Source organism: Pithys albifrons, chromosome 2, assembly GCF_047495875.1.
Source record: "Pithys albifrons albifrons isolate INPA30051 chromosome 2, PitAlb_v1, whole genome shotgun sequence".
NCBI classification, from domain to species: Eukaryota; Metazoa; Chordata; class Aves; order Passeriformes; family Thamnophilidae; genus Pithys; species Pithys albifrons.
In genome coordinates, this window is record NC_092459.1 from 83,445,867 (window position 1) to 83,459,007 (window position 13,141).

The 13,141-nt window shown below is 37.8% G+C and overlaps 1 protein-coding gene across 3 annotated transcripts in view; it reads right to left on the reverse strand.

The window, feature by feature from the left end:
* Nucleotides 1-13,141, reverse strand: part of RMDN2 (regulator of microtubule dynamics 2) — a 44,475-nt gene that overhangs the window by 5,189 nt on the left and 26,145 nt on the right. For all 3 annotated transcript variants that reach the window (XM_071575675.1, XM_071575683.1, XM_071575666.1), the window contains exons 8-10: nt 6,782-6,880; nt 5,074-5,127; nt 4,905-4,985 (exon numbers count right to left, since the gene is read on the reverse strand). In XM_071575675.1, the coding sequence (XP_071431776.1) occupies nt 4,905-4,985; nt 5,074-5,127; nt 6,782-6,880 (234 nt within the window). The remainder of the gene's footprint in view (nt 1-4,904; nt 4,986-5,073; nt 5,128-6,781; nt 6,881-13,141) is intronic.

A 13,141-nucleotide genomic window follows, 5' to 3' on the forward strand; every position in this document is an offset into this window, starting at 1 on the left:
TGATAGGATGTTGAAATAAATACTTTGGGATAGACACTTTAATCATAAATATAACAAGCTCAGTATTTTTCAGAATAGACTTTATGAGTGAAACTATGACACCACAAATGTATCTTCATCACTTTTAGGAATTGTTTTTGGAGGGAGAGAAAGAATAAGCAGACAATGCAAACAAATCTTTTGCTAAGAACTTCAAGAACATGTAAAAAGAAAATTGGTCTACTCACTAAGACAGAGAAATTGCAGACTGTATTCTTTGAGGTGCAAAATAATGTAAAATATAGGCAGTCTCAAATTCTTTTAGCCATCCTTTAACAAATGCCTCATTTTCCCCTAGCATTTTACAGTTTGAAATCTGATCTCTCTATAGTAAGATTTTAAAAAGTGTCTTCCCTGAGCCTGAAGCACTCACATTCAGAGTATACAAAACCACTAATCAAGAAATAGGTTTTTTTAAGTATATGTGAAAGATGTTTTAATTTTGGGTTGGTGGTAGCTATGAGAGAATCCTTATTCAACTTGAACACAAATCTGAACACTTGCGTTATTTTGCAAAGTGACTGATCTGTGGTAGCTGGAGTAGGTATTTCTTGGAACATCTTGGTAACCCAGATACACAAATGTTCTGTTATAATAGGAATAGCTGATGGGTGCTGAAGTTTATACTCTGAACTCTCTTCCATCACTCTGTAACTTCCATGTTTTTCCTTACAGACAACATTAAAATTGAAATTATTAATAAAAAGGGAGATCAATTATGGTGATGTAAAAAAAAAAAAGTAAGAAAATCATAAAGGCAGGATTTCTCCTCAGTAGCTGCACTCCTGTGTAAACATTCAGACATTGTTCCTGCCTGTTACTACATTTACCTCCTTCTCCACATGAGTTTCAGATGCCACTGAGGCTGAAGGTAGAGTCTTTAACAAGTCTCTGCTTCCTCACATTCTACACCTGTAAGAAGTTAATGCCATAATGACCAATGCCTGTAATATCTAAATCTCTCACTTGTTAATTTGAACTCTGAATTGCCATAATTTGAAATTGCTTAGAAAGACAGCATGTTTTAAATGACCAATAATTTTGTAAAACACATTCGCAGTTTTGGGGAAGTTTTTATGTGCATTTCAAGTAAGATTTTCAGCAATTGTCAATGCAAATAGATTTCCTTTGCATTTTTCCTGCTTTTCTGTCTTCATCTCTTCCAAGACTGTACTTTTTGTAATCTAACTGCTGTTTTATAGATTCATTTTCAAAAAAATGTCATAGAGACCAGAATGTTGAAATTTTAATCTCTTCCTCTGCTAGGCTGTTAATTCCTTTTTAGTGAGCTTACTGGTTGGTCCTGTAAGCACAGAGTTCACCCTCATGGCCCATGCTCATCTCCAGGTACAAGAAAAAGTACTTTCTTGACTATTATACTTTATAATCCTACATTAAGACAAATATTCTACAAGTTCTAGCCTTGAAAATACCCAACAATCTTTGTTATAAACAAGAAATTAGTGTCTTATTCCCTTTACAAGCAAAGCACCATGTGGTTAACCCAGGAGACACACACACACACGTTTGGTCTTTCTATATGCAAGACAGACATTTGTGTCTTCAAAATTAAATTGCATTTATGTCTTCAAATTTAAAAAAGTAGTTTTGTTTCATCACAGTAGTCCACTACATCTGGTTTCAACAGCCCTTCATGTAGTCGCACTCACCAAGGCTTTGAGCACAGCACAAAGTGATGTGTCTCAGTAAGGTTAATAGAACATGCACTAGATGAGCAGAGCAGCTGTTCAGCACTCCACAATAACTCACAGCAGCCCTGAACATTAGGATCTCTTTTACTGAAGGGGCAAATGTTTCCCAGGACCCTGAGGTTATCCACCTGGATAACAACCAGAGAAAAACTGGACAATTTAATGTCCCATGCACCTCCAGCAGTGAAACACCACTCTACAGTATGACAGCAGTTATGGCCAAGGAAGGACTACATGATTCATTGGAGGTTTTTCTTTAAAGTACAGAGGATAGAAAAAGGTCTCTTAAGTTGCACTGTAATATCCATTTTGTTTTTGCAGATTCAATTCGCACCAAATCTCATGTATTTATTTCCTTTTAAAATAAATATAATGCATACACTGTTAAGTTATAAATGTGCCAAACTATTTTTAAAGACTGTCCTATTTTTAAAAGTCATCCTGTAACTCTTAACTTCCAGAACTTACAGAAGTTGTTCAATCAGAACTTGTTTCTTCTTTTATAATTTCTGTAGTATCCATTTTAAGACTCTTAGGAGGGTTGAAACTGGCCATCTGATTATATTTTGTCTTTAACACGAATTAGCTATGTTTGGAAGCCCCTTTACCCCTTGAACTAAAACATGTTCAGTAAATAGTAGCACAGATGCACAGAAGGGATATTTGGATGTGATACAACATTCAAGTCAAAAATAATATCCTTTAACTCAAAATGTTATACAAAATGAATCCTAGAAAAAGTGTCAAAGAAGTGTCCTGAGTTACAGCAGCTGAGAATTTGACCTGAGGATTAAAATGAGCTATGGCCTACTTTACTGATGCCAAGCATCTCTGGTTCCCAGAAGTCACTGGAAACCGTGGATGCTCAGAAGCAATAAAAAGTAAACCACTGTCTATGATTACTTTTCTGCAGGATGATTTGTGTCGTGAAATACTATACATTTCCTCAATGTGGCACCTTTCCAGCAGCTTTGTCTCTCAGTCTGCTCCTGATTTTATGCCTTTATAAAAATACATGTTTCTCAGTAGAAGCCAACATTTAAAAACAAAGGAATTCCCCTGCTTGAAGAAAAAGAGAAAACTCACATGAGAAACTATGATTACACTTGGGAATGATGGTTTCCCTTGACTGTGACAACATATCACACTGCTGACAACCCTGAGATCCTGTGCTGTGGCAAACTGAAAAAAATCCTCAGACTGCTGCTGACCTGTGCTTTTTTTTCAGACAATGAACCCCATCTTTTACAAGGTTGTAGTCAATTCAGGCACTTAATCAGCATCTGTTTATTACTGTCTCCCCAATGTCTCTTTAGTTTTATTACAGTCTCTTTCCTCCCTTAAACTAATCTGACTAAATGTTATTCCTATGTACCGCTCCAAGCCCTGAGCTACTTAATTTCCAACATGATTTCCCAAAAATCAGTAACAGTCTTTCTCAAACACAATAACCAAAACAACATGTAATACTCAAATTCAGATGGGATTTGAGGTAACAGTTAGCATCAGCAGAGTTTGTGTTCCAGATCTCCATTTCACAGTAATTCCTTTCAGTGGGCACTTGGTTTTACCCTGTGCTGACTGTTCGGTTGTTATTTTTAAAACTGAATTACATACTGTTGCCCTAACGCCATATTTTTCTGGACTCTTTTCTAAACTTAACTGAAAACACATCACAAGCAACAAGATAAAGGAGAAAAATCTGTGACTTCTAGAGAATTAGTTAAAACAGAAAAGGTTAAACATCTTGTCTTCTTCAGAGGGACAAAAAATTTTTGGGGCCTAGTTGACGCTCTTTCTTCTGTCAACAAACCAGTATCACTGTTATTCTCATTACCATCATTGCTTGCCAGAATACATACACCTATCCCTCAGACTGCTCCTGAATTCTTGCTCTCACCTCAGGGTCCCCCCTCCCTCTCAGGTCTGCTGATACTTCTGAAATGTGACAGGGTATTAAACAAATAATTTATAGCAGTCTTTCCTATGTTCTGTAAAAGGCAAGTTGAAGGCATATTTACACAGTCAGTAAAGAATAAAGCAGAGTTAAAATAGTGCTTATGCCATATCTGTACCCATACATATTTAAAAAAACACTGAACTTAAGTAATGATTAGTTTATAATTTATAATTGGTACATACTGTAACCTGGGCCAAAATTAAGGCCACCCAGGAGCAGTGGCTGGTGAGGCAAGCACTGGCCTTTCTTCCCAGCAGGAACACTTGACATAAATATGTTACTGTTCCACACACAGCATTTATTGTCAATCAAGTTAGAGAGCTATTTAATGGTCTTTTTCCTTAACTTCAAAGAATTAAATGGGATAGGGCCATTTCATCTCTGGAATCACCTCTCTCTCCACACCACATCTGCTGTGCTCAGAGGGGGTCCCTTAGGCTGACAAAGCTCAGGTTTGAATTTGTCACACTCTAGGATGGTGTCATAGGTCAGTCAGTATGGAACTTGCTTCAGAAATCAGACAGAGTGAACCTTCTTGCCATAACTTGGTTTATATTTCAGAAATTAAGTAATTTAAAATCTCTCAAATATCAGTAGAAATACTGAGTCTACATACTAAAAATATTCTGAAGGCCCTAAAGAGGAATCTAATAATCTATTAGAACAAACTATGTTCCAGCTGATGTAACTGGAAGAACTGCACCTCTTAACTGTACTGTGGTTGAACACAAAGGTTATCTTGAATAACTCATCTCTATCTCTGCTGCAGTTAACACAGTGCCCTTGACAAGAATCACAAACCAAAGGCTTTGACGAGCAGAGACACAGACTGTGGGACAAAAATCCCAAAAGCTTTCAACTCTGAAAAATGTAGATCTGGGGTAAAATTTCAGCCCAGCTATGGAGTGACACACTCAAGGGCTTATGCTTAAGATGGTCTAATGAAGTGGGTTGAATTACAAGGAGTGCAATTCAATTTCTGATACAGACAAATCCATGACAGTTCCCCAAACAAAGATTTTTTGAAAGCTGTTGATACAGACAACTGTAATGAGACAACCTAGAGTGGGAGGAAAAAGGATTCTGTATTCAGAGGAAAAACCAAAACATTATGTTATTACCGACAGTGCAGCAATAGATGCCAAAACAAGAGAGCAGTCATAAGGGAACAAGTTATCACTCTCAATACCCACCTCATTAGTAACTGAGAGAATTGACAGTGCAGAATCACAGTACTTCAGCGCATTGTTTTTCTGGCCAAGATCCTTGTAGCACTGAGAAGAAAAAACATTTTGTTTCCAATCAGACCACTGTAAGAATACCAGAGTCTACTAGTCATTATTTTTAAAAGAACTTGGTTACCTTTGCCAAATACACGTAATTGCATTTGGAATATCCTGGATGCATTTCTTCTGCCTAAATAATAAAAAACAGGAAAGAAAATAGATGTAAAACTTGTGTGATGGGATTTATGTGGTCTGCATAACATTTTTAGTAATGCACAATGTTTCCTCAAATCAGATGGAAGCATCCCTACTGTGTGTAACGCAGTCTGTTTAGCACTTCAAAAAAAGCCATCAAGAAAACCCAAACCTCAAACTCTAGACCAGGCACACCAGATGCTGATATTGAACCCATAAAAATCTTCTGTACTGCTTGCTCTCCTCTCTCCTGAATAGCTTAGTAAAGACATTAGGTCATTCTGTACAAGTTCTATCAGATTCATTCAGTTACACCAAAGAAATTAGAAAGCAACCAACCATTCACACTTTGTGTAACAAGTAATGAACTGTGTTCATTAACTTCACAATTACTTCTCTTCCTTTAGACCCATACCTTCTAGTTCTGAGTTCACATTTATTTTCACACTACGATCTTCTGAAAAGTTCAGGTCATTAAAAGTGTTCAAGAATGTCTTCCTCTTAAAACACAGATGTAGAAGCTTGCAAATGAGAAAAAAACCTTACCAATTATCTACTAGCCAAGAAGCAGTTTTAATCAACCAGCAGCTTTTAGTAGAGAAAAATTACATCAGTGCAATTTATAGTAGCTGTAATCCTTGGAACCAAAACAATGCTGCTTTCACCACAACTGCATAGAATCAAACAATTGAAAAAGAAACCCAAACAGTTGTCTTTTAGACAGTAATTTGATTCTTGTTGCAGAAGATGACTTAAAACCACAGTCACTCTGCAGCCCACCACAAAATGTCCTGAAGCTAAAGTGAATGTTTCAAATTATTTCTGTCACTTTCAGAATTTGACCTTAAAGATAAAATCTCAAACTGGGAAGATGGTAACATATTGTACTGTCCAAAATTTAGGACATCATTCCATCTTTAAATAGACCAAGAACACAGAAAAAAAGCACTTCTGAAAGTGAAGAAAAGATGGCTGCACAACTCTTTTGAGAAACTTTCTGAAAGCAACTGTAATGATGGAAGTTTACTCTTTGAATTCAGTCAGGTGAAAAGCTCCAGAAGTAGAAATTATTCATACAGAAGATACTGAAATATAGATTTATTTTATTCATATGGTGTTTTCTCATAACTGTATGCTCAAATAGAATGCCCAGGAACAGGGACTTGTATGACAGAACTGTCTTTTCTAATTCGCTACAAAGGTAATTCCATAAGAAATGCTTCTATTGAAATTCAATGAGAAAAAGCTTCAGATTAGAAAAAGAGAAGCATCACAACATCAAAAGTTTTTCTTGCCTATGTTAACCCTCCTGCAGAAATGGGTAAATCAGCAATTATGACTATGGTTAACTTGTTTCGATGGCATATATAACTAAGTTATATCCATGTCACATTACATTCAGTAACTACTAACCATGTCAAGCAATTGAAGAATTCCCTAAAGCTAAAGAAAGAAAAGGTGCTAGTCAGTCATCTCCAAACTATTTTAACACAGAAAACAAAAAATATTTTAGTAGAGACCTCAGTGGTGATAGGAAGAGCCTTGGATTTATAGCTACTGAACACAATCTGTTGAACAGATATCTCAACAAGAGTCGCATACAGCAGCTGGTAAACAGCCACACAGGAAAACCCTTGGCTAGGACTCACCTTCAGGAAATTCTGCAATGCTTCTTCTACTGTTGAAGTTGGTGGAGTCCCAAAGAGAGCAGTAGCTACTTTCTTTTCAATCCAAGACAACTGAGATACCTATAATAAAAAAAATAAATTAGAAAGTCAGAAGTCTTCAGAGCTACCTCCCAGCTTGCAGCAAATACTGTCTTGGGCACTGTACTTACACAACATATTTTGCAAAAGAACCTGTAAAGGAATGCTTTATACTGTCAAATTGCCAGCTAAAAGCAGTCTTTTGGATTTTAGATTCTGTTAACAAGAAAATGTACATATATGACAAAACACCAACATCCTAGACACAAAAAAAGACCTCGCCTTTTTAAAACCAAAGGCTAGAAAGAGTGCTTGAAACTTGTTAAAGTTTTCATGAGACAGCCGAGCATGTTAGCCTATGTAGGTGACAACTTTTTAACATCATGACAAGCTGTTGGTACAGTAAAAATGTGAGTGCTTTTGGTGCTTGTATAACAAGCTCATTTATTATATAGAAGCTGGTGACAACCACTGTTAAGAAACAAGCTTATTTTTTTCCTATTCAAGTCTGACAAACAATACTTGCCAAAGACCTCTTCTCCTTTCAGCAAGATGGGCTGCTAAGAAAGGACTTTAGGGAACTGTCATATTGCCACACAATGCACATGACTTCTTCCCTTACATATACTGACACCTGACAGAAATTGCCCTGGTTTCTGCCATTTGGTACTTGGCTCCACCACCCCAACCTGGTGAAACACACCTCACATCTATCACAAAGGATGGAGTTGCTAAGAAATGCAGTGTGAGAGAAGAGCCTGTTGAAATGGAGAAGTGAAGCCACTTTCTTTTGGACACTTCTACCACAACTGTAAAGAAAAGTCAAGACTTTTTTCCTTTCCATAACTACTTGAACCACAGTACCAATGGTGCCTGTCACAGAGTACAACTGAGCTGAATAATGGGGAAAAAAAAGTTTCTGTATTTTCTGGCCTGATCTATGCAGAGGCAACACAGACAAAGGATACACATAGGAAAAGAGAGCCCTCATCAGGGACCCGAAGGTGAAATCACATATGGATATCTCTTTTCAGAAGGAGCTGCAATTCAAATAACAGAGTTTGGCCTTGAAGTCAAGTTGGTCCTACTGCTGTAAAACTTAAAATAGTTTTGGATAGTTTTAGATTATTCCTGCCTCATTCCCTTGCTTTCCAATATATTCAGGGCTGTTGGTGCTTCCCCTACGTACTCCACCTAAATCCAGCAATCATCCAGTAGATGTGAATTAATAACTGCAAAATACAAGAATCCACCCACACAGAACTATCCACAGCCATCAACCAGAATGCTTCTCTTTTGGACAGACATGAAGCTCTGTGTATTTCTTGTTGCACACTGCCCTAAAAATACCATTGCAAGGACTAGAAATACAGATCAGCATGCCACAGGAAGAATCACAGGACCATGTTTTCTCAGCTGGTCCCAATGTCTCTAGCTACATAAGAGCAACACTGCTTGGAGACACAAGGCATCCTGGTCAGGTCTTGCTGGTTGTTTGGCAGGGTCCAATGCTTTATTTGTTAAATGCTGTTGGTGAATGTCTCACAGAAACCACTAAAAATTATAATCCAGAGAGAAAAAATATTAAGAAAATATAGCCTTTATTTTCATTCTCTCTCACATATCCCACCATTAAAGCCATTATATCTAAGGAAATAAAGGGTTTTTTACAAAAAGCGTCCAGCAATCCTGGAGTTTCATTGAAGCAACAAGGGATTGGCTCTGCAGTGTTCTCATGCTGTGTTACAAACTTCAGCAGGCTGCTTAAAATTCCAAATTGTAGCTATGTATATAATTTCCTTCCACATTTCATTTCCCTCGCTGTTTTACAGTTTCTAAGACATATTCTGCAAGAGTTATTAGAAGAATTTTCACAAAAAATGCTAGATTTTTCATGCCAATCTACTGATGCAGTGCTCTTTTTTCTTTTGCAAGAGGGAGGGGGTTTCTATATTTCCAGGTCCATCACATCAAGATAGAGGTAGCTTACAGAGCGAGGAAGAGAGGGGAAAAAAATAAAGGGAATGTATATGCTTACACTGTTCTCTGCAAGACCAAGTAACACCCTGGAGATACACGTACACAGCGCAGATACAATTACCACACTCATGTCTGCTGTTATGCAATAGTGAGAAAACAAAATTGCAGTTTTTCCATGTGCAGTTATAATTAACTGTTGAAAACACAAGTTCTTCCTGGCAGTTCTTTTATTTTCTTAAGAGATTTAATCAGAACTGATTTACTGAGGTTTTAGTCTTTATTTTGTCTGGCTTGGGTGCTGCTCTGCACTGTTCTAACTTTGAAAAAGCCCAAACATATATGCACTTGGCCATTTTTATTTTACAAACCCCACCAAGATAAAACAATGTTTTAAAGTGAAATGCATGTAAGCACATTTCACAGACAATCACCTGCACTGAAAGGAGGCTGTAGCAAGGTGGAAGTCTGTCTCTTCTCCCAGGTAACAAGTGATGGGACCAGAGGAAATAGCCTCATGTTGCACCAGATTAGATTGGACATAGGAAAAAACTCTTCACTGAAAGCGTGGTCAGAGACTGGAACAGGCTGCTCAGGGAAGTGGTATAATGGCCACCCCTGGAAATGTTCAAAAGATGTGTGGCTGTGGCACTTGGGGACACAGTTCAATGGTGAGCATGACAGTGCTCAGTTAACAGCTGGACTGGATGAATTTAGAGGTCTTTTCCAGCCTTTGTGACTCTACAACTCTGCGACAACGGTGAGTTTTCTTTAACTTGCACCCTCTCTGGGATTATGCTTTGTGACTATTTCACTGATAAACAGAGTTCTGTAATGTTTTGAGCAGTCAGCCTTACATGCCCCTGGCTTGAGGAATTCACTGCGGCTAAGTCCAGTCATCCACAAAGGAAAAGCCTAGTTTATGCTAGTTCCCCATTTCCGTGCATGGTCAATACAGACAGAGATCATTCCACAAGGCAATTAGTATTCACCTACATTAGCCTGGGAGAAACACTCTTCTCTTTCTCTTTTTTCTCTTCTTTCAACTACAAATGGAGCACAGACAATTATACTTTGTGAATGGCTAAAGACAGGTGAAGTGAATCTCATCATGATAGCATAACTATGCTCCACCTGAGTCTGTCTGCACCCCACTATGACTGAGGTGGGACAAATGGAAAAGACATGTTTTATGCAAAACACAAAATTGTGTCCCAGAGCAATAATGATGAACAGGAAATTATACCCTCCTCCTCAATGCACAAAAGCACAGTCTTTAATTTGAAATAAATTTATTAGAGCAAATCTTATGCCATTTTCAGTGAAAATGAAACATCATTCCTACTAAACCAACTAACTTTATTAAGTACTCTGTGTGTGTGAGCAAGCATAGGGAACATAAACCCTGCTTGGAATGCTGTAATGTAGTGCAAGTTTGACTTCTATAGTCAAGGTTATTCCACTAGTGCAAAGTATATCTGGAGGTTCATACAAAATCAAGTATAAAGAAAGTGTCATCAGTCATCAACTACAGTGGAACCATGATTTCACTTTAATGTGTGTTCCAAAAGTGGTAAAGGACAGCAGAAAGTAGTAAGAAAAACAGCTACTGCAGCAAGTAATAGCAGCAACAACAACAAAAATCAAATACTAAAGATTGCCTTTGCCCCACAAATTATTTTCAAATGTTAAGTGAGTTTTGGTTTTTTAGGTCTCCTAAACCCTGATGTCAGTCCTGCCAGCAGCCTGAAAATTCACAGGAATACGGCAAGGAACACTTTGTTTCCACAGAGTATCAGGTTTTAATGTCACTCAAGGAACGTTGCAACCCAGCTGCCATACATGAGGAGAATCAATCCCACTCACTCAAGAGTGAGAAAAAGGGCCCGAGGAACCATCAGCCAAACCCTGAACTTCCTTAGGGATGGAGAGGAGTGGGTCATCATGGCAACCTGGCCTCTGACAACCAGAGGAGGCCACTCTTCAGTATCCCCAAGCAAACAGAGATGTTTGTCTCAATCAACCCCTCCTATGGATCTGTCAATGAACAAGCTGTCATCCACTTATTCTACCCAAATCCGTATTAGTACCAGAGATGGAAGAAAGGCACCGAGTTAAACTGCAGCTGAATGAAAAGTTCAAACCTTAGCACTTGCCTATCAGGTGTCGTTTTCCACTGAAGGCAGAAAGTATGATTTTCCCCTAAACACTGGAAAAATGGATTTCCTAACATCCCTTTCTCTTTCTTAGCCTAAGATCAGCAAAAATCATATATACTTATATATATCTATACACACACACACACACACACACACATATATGTATATATATGTATTTATACTGAAACACTTGCTGGGTTTTTGTATTTCTTTTTTTATGAGATGCAAACCCTGCCCATTGACAGCTCTTTTCAAATTCAGGATGTTGGTACTGAGGGAACTAATGCACTTGGATTGAAAAATCATCCAGGACTGACTTTCAGCCCTATAGGATATACTCCTCCAATGTTTCCTTGCTAATAGCTCACTGAAGACATATCACACAATTGTCTTCCACCACAGAAAATCACCCCATGGATCCAGCTTCAGTAAAATATTAATGGCACCTAATTAAATATCCCTACAGACTTTTTCTTTCTTTTTCATTACAATATATTAATTTAAAATTGTATTAAATAATTTCACAATGTTTTGACTTCTGGAAGAGATTAGGTAACTGGACACCAGTTTTACAAGACTGGCTTCCAACACAAATATTCTCTTTCTTGCCAGCTGAGGAACCAAGACAGTCAGCACAGGCTTTTAGGTATTTATCCAACTTAACTGGGCTTTTTACTTTCCAGTAAGGGAAGCAGACTTACAGAGCACATAAAGGAATTGCATTGATTTGTTTCCTGATGTAACCCAAACAGATACTGGGATACACCAGAGACAAATCCAACACAAGGCATGTAACCTGCAAAAAGAAAATCCCAAGGGATCTAATTTTTAACACGCTACTAGCATTTACCAGAGAGTCTGATCCAGTTTCAGAAGCAAATGCTTACTGTTCTGTGCCTGTCCTGTAAGGGCAAACAAACATAAGTCTTAACTAGACACTACTCTGTTTTATAAGCCATTTGAAACATTAAAACACAAAAAACCCCCCACAAACACACAATTATAAAGATTTATCCAAATTGTGTCCAAAACTCTAAGGAAATAAATCCAATTCCTATACACATCATGCACCACAGATCCATTCACTTCTAGTATATGCAGCAGGTCTCACAGGCAAAATTTTACCCATCATGACATCTATGAAATGACTGGTGAAAATCTTGCCTACCTGGTTGTGATGCCAGAAGTAATTTTCTAATACAGCTGAGGTGATACTGTGATTTCTCCTTTGTATAGCTCTACTGACTTTATAATGGTAAGAGAAGTAAGAAACAACAAAAATTTATTTTTTGACAAGGTGGTGCACACCTGTCACTGGCTCTGCATCACAGACAAATCCCAGCTGCTGTGAGGGCAGTGAAGATCCAGCTCATCCTTTCTGCTGGAAAGTGCTACAACACTGCACCAGCTTCATTTCTGGCCTAGTAAGAATAACTGCTGAGTAAGAAACCTGGCAGTGCCGTACCATAGCTCTTTGCAAAGAACTGTGTTACACCAAGGAAGGTGAGAAATGTCAGTCAGAGTCAAATTCTGGCAAAACTTCACAAATCAAATAGTTTTTACTAGTACAGTGTGTGGTCTCTGGATACAGATTTCAGCCTTCAATAAATCTTCCCTGTTACCCTTCACTATATTTTTTACCTAAAAATCTTTTTGACTGATTTTCATCTGTGAAAATGAAGTGTAACCTTGAGTTACAACACTTGAAGCATGCCCTTTTACAGTCTATTATGCAATTCCTAATGCTTTCAGTTTGTCATCCCCCAAAAAGGTGCTAGATGACAGTAGCAAAATCCACCAACATTAAACAGGGAGTGTATGGAAAATGTCTATTAGGAAGACTTAAGTACACTTCATAAAACTGTTACCAAAGCCTGTAAAGTATCAAACACTAGTTATCTTTTTTAACTACACTGCTTCCTTACAAGAACACATGACTAAAATTAGACAAAAATACCCTTGGAAGCAATACTTAAGAAAAAACAAATATTGTGGCCAATACTAACTTGACCCCAAAGTCACTGTAAAAAATAACCTTCTTGCCTCAGTCATCCCCTTTTCTTCTTTAATTCTCTTACACTGGACAACACAGCCTTCCCAGCCCCAATCATGCTGAGACTGAACATTAAGAACAGAGGGTCTAAAAGCAGCATTATCCCTCCAACTA